The sequence below is a fragment of the Lampetra fluviatilis genome, chromosome 16 (assembly GCF_964198595.1).
Source record: "Lampetra fluviatilis chromosome 16, kcLamFluv1.1, whole genome shotgun sequence".
NCBI classification, from domain to species: Eukaryota; Metazoa; Chordata; class Hyperoartia; order Petromyzontiformes; family Petromyzontidae; genus Lampetra; species Lampetra fluviatilis.
In genome coordinates, this window is record NC_136290.1 from 12504698 (window position 1) to 12524638 (window position 19941).

The 19941-nt window shown below is 52.6% G+C and overlaps 1 protein-coding gene across 2 annotated transcripts in view; it reads right to left on the reverse strand.

The window, feature by feature from the left end:
• The window catches only part of LOC144936557 (tetraspanin-4-like), a 110188-nt gene extending 93909 nt beyond the window's left edge, over positions 1-16279 (reverse strand). Inside the window, exon 1 of one of the 2 annotated variants that reach the window (XM_078863753.1) lies at positions 14817-16279. In XM_078863753.1, the coding sequence (XP_078719879.1) occupies positions 14817-15326 (510 nt within the window). In that variant the 5' untranslated portion in view covers positions 15327-16279. Of the gene's footprint in view, positions 1-12537; positions 12569-14816 lie in introns of those variants that run through there. The other variant, XM_078863755.1, reaches the window with a different exon arrangement.
• Between the last annotated feature and the right edge of the window lie 3662 nt (positions 16280-19941).

The following is a 19941-nucleotide window of genomic DNA, read 5'->3' on the forward strand; positions in this document are numbered from 1 at the left end:
ATTCGGTGGCACGGGACGCAGACGAGAGGGGAAAGAGGCCAAAACGGGTGGGCCAACAATTGCCCGAGCTCTGTCATCCTGCACTCAGATGCTTCGTCCAACTCCATCGGCGAGGGTTTATTGACGTGGGAGGAAACCAAAGCACGCGGAGAAAACCAGCGCGTGCGAGGGGATGGAAACATATCTCTTCTGGCACCTCACTGAGATTTTATTAATTGAAAGTGAGTGGAAGGAGGTTGGTGGGGGGGGTGCCGGAGCAAATAACAATGTCTGCTTATTGGTCCCACTGAGCTAGATCCACCTCTACTCACACCAGACGGACATCTTATAATTTCGCAAATATGCTCTCAGGCGGTACGGATAGCGGCAAGAGGAAACGTTAAATTAAATCAAAGCTCATCCACCGCATTCAAACACGCACGCTCGCGATAAACCCGACACCAAGCCGCTTTTCATGCCATTACCAAATTATCCTCCCGACCCCAACGAAAGCCTCGGCGGTCACGTGCCCCGTCGTCGCTTCTCCCGCCGTGATGCCGATTATCCGAGCGGAGGGCTTCAACCGCCGGGGGCCACCGCCCGCTGCATCGCCACACCGCTCTGGACCACCCCAGCATCTCCCCCCCCCCGCTCCTGCTCCGCTTTATTACTATTTTACTCAGAAGAAATATTTTTTAAAATCTTTTTTTATTTTACCAGGTAAAGCCAACTGTGCTATGTCGCTTTTTTTTCGGAAGCGACCTGGCTATCACAAGTGGGTACTGTTAAATTTCGATGTAAAGCTTTCGTGACTGCAGGGATTCATCGTCTTGGTTCTTTCGGTAAAGTCACGTAGAAACATAATAAAATATTATTTTATTATGTTTTTATTATTATTATTTTATTATTTCCATTCTACGTGACTTTACCGAAAGAACCAAGAAGTGGGTACTGGCTTGATCGAGCAGGTGTATTGACATTTGACATCCTACCTGATACTAAAAGTATTCTTCATATTGGATCATCTTTACGGGAGTAATATCCCCCCCCTCCCCTGTTACGGATTGCTAGAGCTAATGAATAAACGGGGTCAACATTTGTGAGAAAGCGTTAACAGTTTTACCATTTCACTTACCAGGACCAGCCCACTGAGCTATTAGCTCATTTTCAGAAGCGACCTGGCCACAAATGATAGCTCAACCAAGTGGCCTATCATCATGTGGAAGTTGATACCGGCCAAATACTCTGAACGCGTGATGTTGATTCTAAATGTGGAGGGATAAACCAGAGGACCCGGATAAAAATCCACGCGACCACGGAGAGAGAGACACGCAAACTCTAAACAAACAACAGGCGTCAGGGTCGAGATGGAACCCACGACCACCTGCATACCAGGCGAGGTAGTTAACATCTACGCCACGGAATTGATAGCCTCGGCTCGCTACGCTTCAGAGCGAGAGGGAGAGAGAGGGAGGGAGGGAGGGAGAGAGAGGGAGGGAGGGAGGAAGAAGCCGAACCCAAACTTTTAACGCACCAACTTAAAGGAGCCTCAATTATTGAAATGACCACTTAAGTGGCGACTGAATTACCGCCCGCTCGCAAATCGTGCGAGGGGGTAAAATAATTAGCATTGTGGGTTTTCCACCCCCACCCACCCCCTTCACCCCCCTACTCCCACTCCCTTGAAGTTTTCAATAAAAAAAAGTCCTCGCAGAAAATGTGCAAATGAGACTGGTGAGAAGGTGGTGATTTGGAGTGGTAATCAGCTCAGCTGCTAAAATCACCGCGAACTCCAATATTTCCACACTTTTAATGACAAATCCACACCATCTGAGTTGTATAATTTCCTTGTGTTATTACAATGCGCGGGGAAGGAGGGCTTCACCCAGCAGTGGGTGGAAATTGACCGATGATGATGGTGACAATATTATGCAAACATTTAAGAGGAACGCGTGGATTAGAGAACACTCGCACGTGAGAGACATCATTGCGTCGCTAGAAGGGACGATGGCCACTGGTGGAGACTAACCACAGAGTGACTACCTAAGGAGGGAAACTTCCTGAGATTTGTACGTCCACCGTGGAGATGGAGCGATGAAATGAGCTCGTGTGCAGGAGCTCGATGGATCGTGAAATCGTGCGACCATGGGACAGCGACAGCTTTGGGAGGCCTTCATCCAGCAGTGGATAGATCACGGCTGATGAGGATGATGATTATTACAATACTACGTGGCAAGGTACATTACATTAATGCCGACTGTACCAGGCTAGCAGCGTTCCGACCGGCAAAGACCACGAACTACTTCCTCTCCCCACCCATCCCATCGCCCGATCACCTACCCCACGTGCCCCACCTGCCCCACCTGCCCGCCCATCTGGCCTAAACTGCACCACGCACCGCACCACGCACCGCAGCGGGAAGCGTGCGTTCGTTTGCAGGCAATCTGGCAGAGGGCTCGTAATCCTCTACGCTGCATCCCAGGCCGATCCCGCGGTAATCCCCGGTGACCGCGGGGCCGTGGCCACATCAGATCACACCGCTCCGCCCCCCCTACTGACCGTGGGCATGGGTAAGCTCCGAATGGCGCTGGGTTTGGGTCAGTTTTAATACCATTAAGGAAAATAGCGGCAACAAATATTCGTGTGCGAGGGGTTTGATTCGTATCATTTTGTTTCGGTTCATCGATGACCGAGTGGTTGAATGTCACCGAGCGTGACGACGTCCAAGGAATAAAGAGCGACTGGCTGCGACGAGATGCAATTAACGGGTCTGAATGAAGACGCAGGCTGGAATCACTTAGTTATGCTATCAGGGACTGCAGTGCACCGAGACAAGCCAATCCGTGGCATTCGGTTATATATGTGTAGTGACATAGAATCGGTCACGTAGCAGCATAGCGCTGGCTGCTGGCAGGGTAGGGGATCTGCAGCTTGCAGCAGCCCTGACTGACAGCAGGTCACGTGATAGACCAGAGAAGGCTCTAGGGGAAAGGTTACGAAAGGGGCACATTGAGAACCCGCGAGAAGGTTCCAGAAGGGGGGCGTGGCCGGGGGCGGAGCCAGGCCACGCCCCCCAGTATAAGAGGGGCCCCAGGAGGGGACCTCGGGGATGTCGTTTGGAGTCGGATCCCCGTCGTTGCTGTTGAAGATCGTCGCCATCATCGCTGTCGTCTCGTCGCCTTCATTGCTGTCGTCTTAACTTGATGTTGCACTGCTGTCTCGGTTCAGCGCCGTCAGTGTGAGACGGCTAGTGTTGTGAATAGATTAGCAACTTACGTAGCGTTGTGTCTAAACGAGAGGGAGAAGAGCGTGTACCAGCGTAGGGTGTGTGTTGTGCAAAGGGTGCTCGACTTAATAAAAAAGAACTGCCTCCAACAATGTACGTCTCCAAGTCAGTCACTACATATGTATGTAAAAAAAAATATTGAACTAAGTTCACTGATGGGTTGAGGAGATTTCATACACCCCTGAAGTAAATTCATCATGCGGGTCCTAATTAAATTATAAATATTTGTTCTGGCCGTGAGTGGCATTTTAAAAAGACAAACATCCAGGAGGTATCATTAATTACACAATCTTTTTCTCTTAAACCGGTGCAGTGGTGTGCAGCTCGCAATCAGAAATCTCCGAATGCAAATCCTTGCCAGGGTTCAACTCAGCATTTCAAACTTCTAGGGTCAATAAATTGAGGACAATTTTGTCAGGCAGACAACAGCGTGCAGACGACAGTGGTCATCCGACGGAAAGACTCGAAGGCTCCCGGAATGGGAATGTGGAATTTCCACCACTGGCTCAGGGCTGTAAATAGGAGATGAGCCGTGCCACATATGCTTGGTTGAATAGAAACAATTCCTGGACTTTTTTTTAGATTGCAAAAAACACAACACAATTACGTAAATAACATTACACAACTAGATGTCGGTACACCGCAGGATTGCGAGCGATGGTGGTGGATCGACAATTAGCTGACGACCAGCAAGACTCACGGAAACATAATTTATTTGGGCAAAAGAGCAAATTGCGCATTGAGTGAGAGTCCTTGATTTAAATTGCATCCATTGCAGCATCGCGTTTGCGAATGAGACCGAGGTAACCATAGCCACATGGAGACAGTGTCTTCTACACAGATAATTCCCGACGGAGATCAATCGGTGGCTGCTCGGAATTAAATTGTCTCCGACCGCCATCAGCCACTTACCAATTTAGCCGACCAAACATGTACACATTATTCAATCATCCCATTACACGCGTAAATTACGTGTACTTTTTTTTTTAATATCCCCTCATTAATCCACCGCTGGATGAAGGCCTCACCCCACGCGATGTGAGTCACGGTGAGAGTGGGTGGCAGCCCAGGGGCCGCTTCTAATATCACTCGCCACTGATGTTTGCTGCGGGCAGGAAGCTAACTCGCGTCGCCGGGTTCACAGAAGAGTGCGCTAACCACAGCGCCACCGCCCTACTCCATTACGTGCATAGTACCTGTGTTCCTCCATTTGTTCATCAATATTATAAGTCATGTTTTATCTACTGCTGGATGAAACCTCCCAACGCCATTGCTATCCCTCATGGCACATGTGATTTCCATTTTTCTTAGACGTCTATCCATTTGTCTTCAAGTCACATGTCTATTCTTTACATTGGTATTCACAAGTTTCGCATCCAAAACGTGCGTGCTTTGATGCATCAGAGAGGGTCCTTGCTTGCATGGCTTTAAAACTAAGTGGATGCAACAGACAACTTGAGAGACATGCAGACACACAGGCAGACGGATCAACAGATATACAAGCAGACAAACAGAGAAACCAACTCACACATGAATCATAGACAAATAGGCATCGACAAAATCATGGTTAGGCAGGCATACAGATTACAGACATACAAAACAGACGAGCAGGCAGATACAGAGCCACACGAAGACAGACAAACAGATAAACATGCAGAGAGACACACATACGTATGTACACACGTACATACACACCCACACATAAAAACAGGTGGACAATGATAGACAACCAAGCATATGGTAGTACAGACACACACACACAGATCACACAGACAGGAAATTTAAATCACACAGACAGACAGACACAAAACCAGAAAATAGGACAAACATTGATGCTACTTCAATCACCATCGATGCTTGTAACCTCTGCCATATAAACACCGGCGCCTCTGATATGTGCAACAGATCCACCATTTGCCGGTGAAGGCTCTTTGTCGTCGATACGGTCCGTGGGGAATAAAAAGGGGCGAGTCAAGTCGACCCAAGGGAAGAAATATCAAAAACCATAAAAAGAGAATTAAAAAGGCACTTTCACCCACGCGCCCGCACGGAGGCTGCGGGTCTCGTTCAAAGCGAAGCGTCTCAACGCAAACACCGCCGGCATGCTGGCCTGCTGATCGCGCGCCGGTACACACGCGGAGGAGCGTCCGCGCATCGCACGGACCGCCGATCGGGTGTCACGAACGCGACCTCCCGGTGGCGAGAGGTCATCTCCCTCGCCTGGTGTGCAGAAGGTCGTGGGTCCGATCCCGATCCTGACGACGCCTGCTGCGTATTTGGAGTTGGCGTGTCTATCTCCCCGTGGTCGCGTGGATTTTTCTCCGGGACCTCCGTTTTTTTACCTCCACATTTAGAATCGTGCGTTTAGAGTGTATGGCTGCTGATATACATTTCCACGTGATAAGCCACTTCGTTGAGCTATCATTTGTGGCCAGGTCACTTTTGAAAAAAACCTACACAGCTCAGTGGGCTTTTCCTGGTAAATAAAACATTTTACAAAATAGCAAAAAAAATTATGCTTTGCAACTTAAGTTGACACCGTTTATTATTTAGCTCGAGCAATGCGTAACGGGGGAGGGGGGTTATTCCTCTCGTAAAGATGATAGAATATGAATGATGCTTTTATTATTAGGAATGATGTGAATAGACCTGCTCGATCAAACCTGTACCCGTTATACCTACGCAAGAGACACTCATTATGTACTGAGCGAAGGATTCACTAAAAACTTGCAAACGAAAACAATAGCAAAAGAAACTCCATGCAGATATGCAAAAGCGTTGTGCCCTGACAGCTTCCCTTCTGCTTCAAAAAACCCGGCAACCCGAATTCCATTGCCACTCACGGCTAAGATCAGTCGTGAATATCTGAACTGGTCCACGAGTGAGCGCATGTGGCTGTGTGTAAGATCGGCAGTGGGGAGACAAAGGCGGTCGGTCGTGGTGCTGGCCTGCCCACCCTCCGAGTGCACCGTGATGGCCTTCATTAGGTGCTCGCTAACGACACTTGCCCTCACGGTCTGTGAAGGCTACAGTGGGGACTTCTATCTTTCTACGTGTGTGTGTGAACATGTACGACTGTGTCAACGTTTACGTGAGGTTGACTGTGTCAACCTCACGTAAAACCTCACGTAAAGTTCAGTTCAATTTCGTAAGAATATAAATAAACCGGGGCCACGTGTACGGAAGATAAATGGAGCCTCATTCAGCCACTCCTGTCATTCATCCAATCGCTCACTCACGCAACAATCTGTTGAAACTTAGGAAATTATGCAATCGACGGAAGGCACCTTTTCAGTAGCTTTTTAAAGGACCCCTCTTTACGAACCCCTCATTAAAGGGAAGCATCTCGTTAAGGAAAGCTTAGCTGATACACACCGCCAACCTCATTAAGGAGTCGTCGTCCCCCCCTTGTTGGACACAACTGCGTCGCGTCGCCGGTGTCCCTGGGCTCAAGAAGAGAGAGAGAGAGAAATGTGAGCCGAGAAAAATGAGACAGGGACAAGAGTGGAGCAAGATGCAAAGGTGAGCGAGAGAGGGAGAGAATGAGCGAGATGGGGGGGTTACATAGAAGCTATTTAAGTTATTTAAAAACATTTTTTCTCTTTTTTTACGAAATGATGAACGAAGCAAAGTGCCAACTACACCGAGCATCTTCTTGTTTCCACTGATCGTAAAAAAAGAGAGAGAGATGCGAGAGAGGGAGAGATGACAGAGCTACGAGGGAGAGAAGTGAGAGGGAGAGGTTCGCTCTGCCAAGCATGCTCCATCTTTGTCAGAGACGAGCGAGGTTTGCACTTTATAAATAAATCAACAAAAGTGAGAGGAGTTCCCAGTGGCACGCCTCAAAATCCGGCTGTTATAAAAATACAGCACTGACTGTTTCCTCGTAATATGAATCTCTCTCATCTTTCTGCATTGACAATCGGTCGCGCCCGAGACGTGGAGGAGCCACTGTAGTGACGCTGGCGGCGGCGGTGGTGGCGGTGATGGTGGTGGAGGTGGTGACGCTGACGGTGATGGTGGTGGCGGCGGCGGTGGTGGTGGTGATGACGCTGGCAGTGGTGGTGGCGGTGGTGGTGGTGACGCTGACGGTGATGGTGGTGGAGGTGGTGACGCTGACGGTGATGGTGGTGGCGGCGGCGGTGGTGGTGGTGATGACGCTGGCAGTGGTGGTGGAGGTGGTGACGCTGACGGTGATGGTGGTGGAGGTGGTGACGCTGACGGTGATGGTGGTGGAGGTGGTGACGCTGACGGTGATGGTGGCGGTGACGGTGGTGACGCTGGCAGTGGGGGCGGCGGTGGCGGTGGCGTGGATTAAGTGCTCTCTTTGCCGGAGGACGCTGTGATTAATTGGCAGGCGGCGGAGCGGAGGAGCGGAGGAGGAGCGGCGCCATCGCTCCGGGCTGCCGAGGGACCCTGCGTCTGGTGCGGCGCATGGTCCCAAAAACCCAGATCTGCAAAGGATGAGCCACCACCCCCAAAAATCGAAATGTCCTGAAATCCCACATCCACCCCCCCCCCCCCCCCCCCAAAAATGGCAGATCAAGAAAATTCAATGGGATAAAATTCTCAGATCCTCACAATTTTATTCCTGAACAACCATGTTCCCAAAAAAACAGAGGTCAAAAACCTATGACCCCGAAATCTATATGTCTTGAAACCACACATTCCTAAAACCCATGTCCAAATAAATCCATACACTCTGAAAACCCAATAAATCCATAGCTTCAAGAATAGCATGACCTCACAAACCCTAAGAAACCCCCAACCTACAAAACCAAAGATCACCAAACTGAAAATCCAAAATAACTTCCATCACAAAAACACATAACCAAAAAATTATGCTGAAGCCCCAAGTTCCAAAATTCCAGAAACCCACATCCACAAATCCCATGTCCTACAAACCCATGTGCTTCAATGCAAAGTTTACAAATCCATATCCTAAAAATAACCCCACATTCCAAAATCCAATTTCCCAAAAACTCACATCCTAAAAACCTAATAACACTGCAAAGCGCTTTAAAACACGCGACCCCAAAATCTTGGGTCGCTAAAAATTAATTTTAAAAAACCCGCGGCCTCCGCGGCGATTGCGTCACGTGACGTCGGCGTGCGCCATCGCGTCTATCGCCATCGCAGCACGACCGTCATCAACGTTTTCCCGCTGTAAAAAACACGTTTTGATGTCAAAGACACCAGAAGGAACGTACACACGGATGGAACGCATCCAAGAGGCCGTCCTGTCGTGCGTACGGAGCGATGAATCCCGCTCGTGTGTAGGTGCTACGTGGATTATTATAATTATTACAATTGCTATTGTTACATCGCGGGATTGTGAGGGATGGCGAGGGCCCGGGGAAAGTCATCGTCCAACAGTGGATCCTTCGCAAACATCAAGGAGAGCGAGAGAGAGGGAGTGAAAACAAAAACTCCCCCAAAAAAGCGAGACGTGAGCTTAGTGGATATGCGCTTAACGGTTGGAACTTGAGCCAAGCGCCCATCCCCATTGCGTGTTCGCTTAACTTAAACCGCACATGTTGCCGCATCGGTCACACCTCCTCACATCAGTCACACCACATCACTTCAGCCATCCCATCACATCAGTCACCAAACATCGCATCAATCACCCCACGTCCCATCAGTCACCCCACGTCCCATCAGTCTCAACACGCCGCAAGTTACGGGCAGACTTTGACGGCACTTTCTCTTTCCCCGCATCTTCACCCAATCCCGTGACTGGCATCGAGCCAAGGGGAGCAGCGCTTCGCTTACAGCGGATGCCACGGACACATTGAGTGACGTCAAACTCATTCTCTCCGACGCCCTTCGAGGAAGACCCACCACTACTTTACCACGACCGTCGAGCATCGCCCTGTCCAGGGGAGCGAGCGAGGATGCCTCTCCCGAATAAGACCGCGGAGAAATGAGGTGAGGCCAAATTAACGTAAACATCCACTTCGGTGTTTTTTTTATTTCTCCGTGCAGTCGTCGTAAGCCAGGATGAGACCATCACCTCGCCGCACACAGAAGCCCAGTAGAAATTCCAAGGCTTGTCGCCCCCACCCCTCCACTCCCCCCCAACTTTAAATGGTTGAGACGAGATGTGATGTAAGGTGCTTTGAGTTGGTGAGCTCCATATAAACGCAAAGGTGACGAAGACGATTTAAGTTGCCCATGGTCAGCTGCTCAGGTGTTTTTTTTTTCCCCCACCGTTTAATTCCTTCCTTGTACGGCTTGTCTGCACCCGTCCACAGTCCTCGCATCTCATTCCTCCCGACGGTCTCCCCCCACTACTCCATCTGCATTTGCACCGCTGGCAACTCCACAGGTCACCGCATTCAACCTCTTCAGCTTTCAAGTCCCTCCCTCAACGACCTCTCTCTCTCTCTCACCGTGCCTTCCAACCCCCATTAATTAGTTGATCTCCCCCCCCCCCCGCCCTTTGCTCGGCCACTCTCATCCCCTGCCGAACTCCACACGTAATGACGCGCTCCGGGACGTTTGCTACGCCACGGGCGCATTACCGGTGTAAGCCGTCGATGTTATTGTTCTCTGTCTCTTCTCAACACCGTCTTTAGTCTAAGCCTCCCCGGCCTTCTTAAAGAAAAAAAAAAAGGCCAATCAAAAACATGAAGTGGGAGTCTGGGAATTAAACCCGGGATCTCGACGGCGCCGGCTCACCGCTCCGGCATGGGCATTAGCTTCATCCCTCTGCACCATGCGGGGTAAAAGCCTTTCGCTGGAAAACTTTTTTTAATTAATGCTGAATTGCGAGGGATTGGGGGGGGGGGCGGAGCGGAGCGGAGTGATTGAGCTGCGGGGGAGCCGCGCGTTAAGATCAATCACGTCGCGCGCGCACGCTCGCAGATTCTCCCCGAATCAGCAGTCGTGTCACCGGCGCGAGGGCAGCCGCCGCCACCGCTGGATAATAAATCTCGCGACAAGGCGCGCTGAAGCTTCCCCGTGCACTTTCCCGTACGCTCCGTAATCGGCCGTTAATTAAAGCGTTGTAATCCGTTACGAGAATTAACTAACGCCCGCGTTGAGTCGCTGTCGCCGCACACCAGGGCGCGCGTTCGTTCCGTGGGCGTGGGTCACCGATGCCGCGTGTGCATGTGCGTGTGTGTGTGCGTGTGGGCGCGTGCGCGTGTGTGTGTGCATGTGTGTGTGGGCGTGTGGGCGCGTGCGCGTGTGTGTGTACATGTGTGCGTGTGTGTGTGTATGCGTGTGTATGTGTGCGTGTGTGTGTGTGCGTGTGTGTGTGTATGCATTTGTGTGTGTGCGTGTGTGTGTGTGTATGCATGTGTGTGTGTGCGTGTGTATGTGTGTATGCATGTGTGCGTGTGTGTGTGTATGCGTGTGTGTGTGTGTGCGTATGTGTGTGTGCGTGTGTGTGTGCGTGGGCGCGTGCGCGTGTATTCTGGCGTATACTTAAAACGTGGGGGTTGGTGGGTTGCGTAGAGGTCGGACTCGTTGTGCGTGCGAGGCGGTGACAAGAAGTTTTTAGCGTATGCAATAACGGAGGCAGTACAGCAAGTAGGTTACTGACCTATCTGCTTGGGCACGGAGCGACGCATTCATTCATCAATTAGAATGATTATGCTCACGACACGTGCATAGATCGTGCGTGTGAGACTATATTGTTTACAACATCGGGAAATAAGAACAAAAATTATAATTCACAATGCTAGATGAAGTCCTCCCCCATGCAGTGTCGGACATGGGTGATATTTGGCCATACTTCACCACGCTGGTCACTGCGGGTTTGCTCAAGCGGGGACCCAGGACTGATTCAGAGTTCCATCGCTACATCAGTGAGCGATGGTGGGGAATCAGACTCAGGTGGCTGAGTTTGTCGTGCAGTGTGCGGTCCACCACTCCACTCCCATGTGTAAATGATATATTTTTCTAATTCTTGTTGTAATTTGCTAACCCGCCCTTACTGGACATCTGTGATAACGAGCTTCATAGCTCATCGGATTCCTCCTCCGGTCTAAATACAGATTCTGATATTCTAATGCCACAACTTAATCCCAAACAAGCATTCGAAAACCCTTTAAAATCACACGCACAAAAAATTCTGAAAAAAAACACAAACGAAACTCTAAAACAAACTCGACGAAAAAAACCAAGATCCCATTCCTCAACCGAATACATCGACACCAAAAAAAAAAGGCGCGCGGGTGAGGCGTGTGGGAGTCGAGGCAGAGTGGGCACGGGGGAAATGAGTTTCAGGTTCGAGGCAAACTGCAGGGCATGGAGGCCGTGACGGTGAACACGTGTGCCCGGCTCGGTCCCCCATCGTTCACCGTTCAACGACGAGAGAACACCGCTGAGGCCAAAACTCTTTCGTAAGCCGCGCACCGCATCCGCCAAACTTGCCCGTTGTTGACAAGAGGCAATCTGGGAGCGCAGAGGCAACGTCTGGGAGTGAGGCCGCTTCACTAAAATCAACAACGACAACTGAAACAGGCTTTAACGCGACAGAACCCGCAGACATCGCGGGAAAAATGTCGACAGAAATTAACCAATTTTTTTTGGAAAATAAATAAAAAAGATAAACAGCATGCCAACCATAGGGGCCAGCAAGGAGGATCGCGATGCAGAAGCGAACGTGTTCAAATTTTGTTGTTTGCATTATGACTGCAGGTATTGTGGTCTATGCAAACATGACTCCTTGTAAAAAAAGGTGTCAGTTTTGTTGCCAGATAGCAGGGTAAAACACCAATGATCATATTTTTTACTGGCAAATGAGGTTCCAATGGTGTGTTCAAAATTGACAAACTAGACATTTCGATTTAAAGCTTTCGTGACTGCAGGGATTCATCTTCTTTATTATAAAATAATGTTTCATTTTTTTTATTTTATTATTTCCATTCTACGTGACTTTACCGAAAGAACCAAGAAGATGAATCTAGACATTCAGTTTATCACTTGGGAGCAGTTTAGCAGGGAACGACATTAACTGTGGGCAGGAAGACAATGTACTCTGCAAGCGACGACGTGGGACAAACGAGCGTTTCCCCTGAACATCGCCGACTTTCCGCACTAGATGACAGCATTGCGTGGCGCCTCCTGTGGCTGTGAGGGCCTGGATTGTTGCGAGGGTTTAATGTCAGGGTGTCAAGGCATCGGTGTAAAAACGGCAGGTCAAGACACCCGCTGTGATCAAGGACCCCACTGTGCGTGGAGCTTCGTGGCTATTACGTCAGCCCGTTAAAAAAAGAAAGAAATTCACGAAAAGTATTGGGTCGCTGTCTGTCGATTCTCACCCAAAGTGATGTCTGGGGTGGCTTCCATGTCACCTGGGTGCTGCGTCTGCCCCATCGGTCTCACGATCAACCTAGTGGAGGGCCGTGACGATCGGCAGGCGGAGAAACTCTCGCAGCAATCACTTGCATCGGAGAAATGAGCCGCGGGGGCTGCAGATTCCACACAGTGTCAGCACAGACGATACCCCAATTGTCATATCGCACGTGCCTATGAATGTTAATATCGTGCGCAGCTGAGAATTATAACAAGTTTTTGTTGTTTAATGCTATCGAGCTGCAAGGGCATTGCAAAGCGTTCGCCCGTCACGCAAACGTTTGAATTTTAAGCGGCGAGGCTTTGTCGCTTTCGCGAGTGATAGTTTCCGAGCGCGTGTCGTCCGTAATGGAGTTGTTTAGTCTGCTGAGTAATGGAGGCTGCGCCAAATTGCGCTCGGCTTCCGTGCGCGTGCGGCGTTTAGCGCGCTCTCGGCACCGCGTTAACCCGTTCCCGTTCCCTGACACGCGGGGGTTTGGGGGGTGGGGGTCGCAGTCGCGCGACTCCCGCACGAGCAGCGAGCGCTTGCCTTGCGGCCCGCGGTGCGTGATGCAGGCACAGACACGCGCATCCGCACGTCGACAAAAGACAAAGATCCAACCGCCTGACCTGGAGCGGATGGTTATGGCGGTTGCGGTTAGCGAGCGCCTATTGTGGAGGCGTGCACGACACACAGGGGAGTGGTGTGTGGCCGGTACCAATGATAATGTACACCAGGAGACAAAGAGAGGAGAGTGAAAGACTCCCCGGCGACAACCCAACTTCTCAACGCGCGCGGGAGTCAGGCGGGGAAAACCCCGCCACGTGTGCCCATGCTCACGACGGCCGTGCGCGCACACGAGCGCGCCAGCCTGCGTGCCCACGTGACAGCCTGCGTGCCCACGTGCCAACCTGCGTGCCACCTCGTGGCCCCTCGAGCCACTGGCGGCCAATCGAAGGTCACGTGAGCACGGGCGCCGCCGTGCCGCGCCGCCCATCGCCGGCACGACAGCCCATCGCTTCACCTCCCCGAGCGGAGTAAGCGTTGACGCACGCACGTGTCGGTGTGTGTGTGTGTGCACGTGTGTCTGCGTGTGTGGGGAGCGGTGGCACAGCACTTTGACCACGGCGACCCGGGTTCGATTCCCACTCACGGACAACGCCAGTGACGATTTATCGGAACCGGTCCTGGAACTCCTCTAGGTTGACTCAGCCCCAATTGGGTACCTAGTGCGATGTGTAAAAAAACGTTGCCACTAGGGAAACAAAGGCGGTCGGGCGTGGTGTTGGCCACCCACCCCCTCGTGTGCCATTCCAGCCTTCATAAGTGTTCGCTAACAGCTCTTGCCTCAACAGTCTGTTAAGGCTATACAGGGGATTTTCGTCTTTGTGTCTGCGTGTGGGGAGTGGTAGCCTAGTGGTTAATCCACCGTTCCACAAACCAGCCATCCCGAGTTTGATTCCCGTTCATTACCAACAAAAGTGGCGGATTTTGGAACTGGTCCTGGGCTTCCACCTAGGTCGACTCAGCCTGAAATTAGATCCTGGTGCGGTGTGTAAACATCAACACTGGGAAGACAAAGGCGGCGCCCGGGTGCAGTTACAGACCACACCACCCCATCGGGTGCCGCGCCGGCCTTCAGAGTGGCTCTCGCTTAGAGCACTTGCCCCAGAAGCCTGCAAATGCTACCGGGGGATCTTTGTCTGTTGTGTGTGTGCACGCGTGTGCCGGGCAAGTAACAAACTCCCCGGAGTTTGTAACTTGCAGGTGATCGTCCGAGGCGGTTCCAGGTGAATTATTTACGTGCCGGAGGTTCCTCCGGCAAGGGGAACTCACCTCTGGCAGTGGTCCCAGCCCAGCCGCGGCCAAATGAAACTCAACCTCCGCATCGCGATAGTTGACCGTGCCCACGCGAACTTAATAACGCGTGAAGACAATCCACCCCGAATATTTTACGCGCCGCACCAAGTCGCGACGCTTTGTCGCGCGCCGGACGACGCAAGCGGGGTGGGGGGGGGGCCTCCACGGTGAGTCTGGAGGCTCGGCGAAGCTTTCCCGCAGATAAACAGCGAATAGCGTTATCATTGCCATTGCGGCCACTGTCAACCACCTGCCGTAGTGAAGTCTTTTTTGCGCGCCAAACAGAACTGCAGCGACGCGCTGGCAACTTTGGAGACAAACGAGCGATGGTTCCGCGCGATCGCCCGTGCGCGTGTGTACGTGCGTGTGCGTGCGCGTGTCACTGTGCCAGCCGCCGTCACTCACCCAGAAGATGAGGTTGAAGATGAACATCATGTACTTGAGGCAGACGTGGCATCCTCGAGCCATGTTGCAGCGTTTCAGCTCTAGCAGAAAGACAAACGAGAGATCCAGGTAAAACACCACCACCTTGCTGCCGTTGGGGGCCGTGTATCGGTCCCCCCCGGCACTCGCCCCTCGTCCTCCTCCAACGCCTCCAACGCCTCCACCGACACCGCCGCCACCGCCCGACTTCTCATTTTTCTCGGGCGGTTTCTTCGCTCCTACGCCGAATCCCGGGCCCGTGGCCGAAGCGCAGAATCGAGCGCCGGGCGGCGAGAACGGGCAGCCGGGCCCGGCGGAGGGGGCCGCACCGGGGCCGCCGGGGGCCCCGGGGCCCCCCGGACCTCCCGGGCCTCCTGGGCCCCCAGTGGCCCCGGCGTATCCGTAGCCGGTAAATGAGTCCCCGAAACTGCGAGGCCGCCACGAGGGCGAGCCGCGGCTGTCGTCGGAGTCCACGCTGCTCGATTTGTTCATCGTTCTGGATTCCTCGGAGCGGGTGGCGGGCTTCTCCCTTCGCCGCCGTCACTACCCCACAGTGGCAGCAGGAGCAAGCAAGCGGTGCCAAGGAGCAGCAGCAAGAAGCAGGAGCAGCAGCGTCGGGCCAGATAGTCTCAAAGGTCTCTTGCTAAACTTCCAGCAGACGCCGGCGAGGAAGCGATCACCACTGCAGCACCGAAGGGAAGAAGATCGGCCCGAACTCACGAGAGAGATCTACGCTCATAATGTCATCTGCGCGTTTAGAGTCGAGCGACCGTCGCTCTCAGTATTTTCCGCCCACGGTCAACCTGTGGATCGCGACGCCGCACGGCGGTTCGCCTAGAGCGGCCCCTCTCGCCGTCACCGGGCACGAGTGACCCCGGCCGTCGACCGCCGGGCTCGCCGGGCGTTCCCCGGTGAACTCCGCGAGCCCCATCGTTGTCCACGCGCGTGACGAACAAAAGCAAAAGCCGCGACAACCACAAAAACGGTGGCGACAAAAATGCAATCCGATTCGTTTTTTCTTGAATGGACGTCCGAGCTTTGGGGGGGGGGGGTGGGGTATTTATTTGCAGTTCGGTGCGAGAGCTGTCACCGTCACCACCACCGTCATCATCGTTATCTCTCTGAGCCACCGACCAGCGCAGTCATCAAATGTCACATCCCGACGAAGGTGGCTCTCTCCCGAGAGTTGACCTCTCAGCAGAGGGGCAGTCGGCGGCCACGCCGCAGCTTTAGTTTCTCGCTTGTTGCTGTCGCGCGCGCCCCGGGGTCGCTTCTCTTTCACCGAACGCGACCGTCCGGCGACGTCGTCGGGCGCAGCTGCATCTCTCTGATCGTTCGCTCCGCTCCCGTCCGGTGCTCCCAGCGTCTCTAGCACCACCCACTCTGTCTGCCTCCACCTACCCCCCCCTCTCTCTCCTGCCTCTCTCCCACTCTCTCGCTCTCCCTCCCTCCCTCTCCCTCTCTCCCTCTCAATTCCCCTCTCTCATCTCTCCTCCTCCCCGCTTGTATCTCGCAAGCTGCGCGGAATGGAACGCTCCCGGTAATGCCGTCAGATTTGGCGCAGGGAAAGATTTACATCCCCGAGTGAGGGGGCGGATGAGGCGGCGGCTGTGGGGGGGGGGGCGTCTGGGGGGGGGGGTAGCGGTGGGTGGGCAGGAGGTGAGATAGGCAGAGGAGTTGTGGAGGGAATCGTGGACGGGGGGGGGGCTGTTTAAAGCCAACGAGGGCAGGAGGGAGGCAGACAGTTGCCAAGCGACCGATTAGTTCTGTTTTGCTTCCTGCTGATGCAGTTCCCTCCGTCCAGCCCACACCTCCACAGCAACCTGCATGCCCCCCCTCTCCCCCCCGTGGTGTCTCTGCGAGCCAGGGGCGTGGATCTGCGACCCGTTATTTGGAGCCAGGTCAGCTTGCCCATTGGGGATGTCGCGTCACTTTGGGGAGACACTGCGGTTGAGGCGCGGGCCGGAGACATTGCAGGCCGCCCAATACGCTGGCGATGCTCCACTGCCGCTTTGCCGCAGCTGGACTCTCGCGATACTAAAGGCCGCCGGGTCGATTCGATCCGTCTCCCGGTGGGGAATTCGAAACAGCGCGGCAGCTTGAGCTCGGTCGTACACCGCGCGCGTCGTTTGGCACGTCGTCCGACGTTTCACTCCGCGTGCTGGGAGCTTCTTCAGCTAAAAGAAATCCGTGCAGAACGACGCGTGGCACCACCCGAAATGAACGCATAGATCCTACGCTGCGATGGTGATAGTGTTGCGACAAGCGTGGTTGGCTACGTACGGTGCAAAAAAAGTTTAACGTGCACACAAATGCGTCCCCATAGCCACTGTCCGCCCGCAAGTTCGGACGAACACGGCCACCCCGCAGATAGTCAATCAGCAGCTTTGCGCGTCGTGGGGTAAAGTGTGGGCACTTCGACCTCTTCCGAGATGTCTGGCCAATGTGGAAGAGTAGGCCGAGCAAGTAAACACTTGGCCTTCCGCCAGCAGCGGCGTGAGTGGGCCATTGCGGGGCTGCGCCCTTACCTTCGGCAGGTGGCACGGGGTGGGGTAAAGTGTGAGTACTGCAGCGCCAATCAGGCGATGCAGACTAAACAATTTAAGCCACGCACGCAATACAGATTGCTCTGCTCGTCACGCATACAACAACATTGTCGTTACACAAGCTAGATTAAGTTAAAATGTAATCTATGCTTAACACGGTGCTTTCGTGACCAATATCATCCATAATACAGGTTTTTTTTGGTTAGTACAACGTCTCGCCAGTAATTACAACTAGCTTCATCAGATTGTAAATGTTGTGGCTTGGCTCTCCAACACACTGGTGTGCTGTACTAGTGACGAATTGGCCTGTTCTGTTTACGTGACCAACCTTACTCATTGGCTGTGCCGGGTGGTGGCGGGTTTAACGACACATTTCTATCCTGATTTGAAGCTTTCGTGACTGCAGGAATCCATACACCCTGGTTCTTTCGGCAAAGTCACGTAGATTGAAAAAAAGGACACATTTATATATTTACGCGATAACCTGTATTGTGGATGTAATATACGCATCTGTGCAAGCGTGTTAAATGATCGAGATCCGCTCACAGATAAAGGCCTCCCTCCGCAGTCAGTTGGGAGTTGGCAAAGGTGTCGAACGTTGGCACGGGAGCATCGATGTACGGCACAGCGCCTCCGTTCCTCTCTGCCCACCACGACATGGCAGGCCTCGCAGCGGCCTATAACGACCGGGCGTGCGTGGCGGTGGTCGCCCATCCAAGTACCGTCCAGGATCAACCCCGACTTAGCTTGCGAGATCTCACGAGATCGGGCACACTTTGGGGGAATGGGCTAATTGTGCCGTTTTGTATTGTGATAATTAAACAAAGAAAAGGCTTTACCCTTTGTGGCAATAATACGGGAGGTGTTAATACGCTCAAACACCAAATAGACACTTATGACAAGGCATTAAGTCTGCAACAACCACACATACTTGTGGTAAAAACATGCAAACAAACATGTTTTGGTAATGTATGCGTCGTCCGCGAAACTGATTGCCCTACACCAGGGACAGCCTCTTGTATGGCTTTATCTCACCGGATCATAGAACAAAGACCACCAAAAAGTGATCACTCCAAGGACAATGCAAACATTAAAGCTTTCATAGCTCGGGTTCAGCGGTTTTATCGGTGTGACCCCGTTTTTGCTAGAATCAATAATACAGGCGTTAAGATGTTCAAACACCAAACAGACACCTTTTACAAGGTGTCAGATCCCATATACATGTTCACATTATATTTATCGACGTTCCAGTCTTTACATATCTATAAGTATGTAAAGAGAGAGAGATAGGCAGAGGGCACGTCAACCTTCCCATCTGCTGGTGCCAGGCACCGCGACCGGTCTCCCTTCCCCGCTGCATCCTCTGCGAGGTGTGGGACGCATCACCGCGGCCTGGCAAGATCGGCGCGGAGGGCCGCTGGAGGCGGCGGTGTTAGATTCGACACCTCTGCCGCAGCCGGCACAGCACGTGGGATGGGCACAGACCCGGTGCCTGAGCGGGCTGCCGCTGCCACTGCCGCTGCTGCCGCTGCTGCCGCTGCCGCTGCTACTGCAGCAGCCACAGACACAGACCCAGCAACGCTGAGAGCAGGGCTCCCACCTGCCCCTCTTTGCCCAGGTTTCGCCCTCTTTTGTGAGGAGGCAGCAGCTGGCCTGGGAAATCCGTCAGCCTTCCCAGGACTATTGAAGTCTCGGTTGTTTGGCCAGTTGCGTAACACGGGGGTGATGATGCGCCACCGGAGCGAGAATGCATTTTTTGCACGCAGTTCTCACCCGCTTTGGTTTTTGTGAAGTAATCGCCTTCCCGTGATACGTCCCGGTTCTTCGTACCTCAGAGGTGGCAACGCGACATGAGAGCCTGGGTTTGATTCCGGGGTTTTTCAGCGGCCCCGACCCGCGCTTAAACTGGGTTCTCCAGCGTAGTGAGTCACCAATGATGGCACCAAAACGACTGCTCTGACAATCCATCATATTGAAATTGCCTCGTAACTTATTTTGCCTAAATTCCACTTCTGTCAATGTTTAGTTTGATTGACGGCAGGGCAAGTGCAAAAGTTCGCGACCTCACGATTAAACCGGCTTCCAAAGTGCAGCGAGTTGATGCTCTAAGCCCGGGACCATGATAACGACACGCAGGGCTTCGTTTCAGCGGGGCTCTGTCTGGGTCAGCAAACCTAAAGTATATGTTTACAACCAGCAATCCATATCCAGCATACCTCTCCATGCGACTGTGGTAACCGGTCACGCGCCTGCTCCAGAGTGGCTCACAAACCCACTTGCTGTACTGCCATCTGCTGACCACCTCGAAGGCCGATGGCTATGAAAGTTTCACAAATTTGCGTGATCCGCCAAATTTGTTCTATTAAACACCAAGACGTATATGTTTAGACGCCCTTCATTTTACCTGCCCCCCCCCCCCCCCATATAAACACACTACAGCATGTTTTTTTTCTGCTCATTAGTGGACTACCTTCTGTCCCAATTATAATAAAATTGTGCTATCGGCATCACGTCACACGATGAGGGCATTTCTTATCGAAACTGTGCAGTTCGTCTCCCTG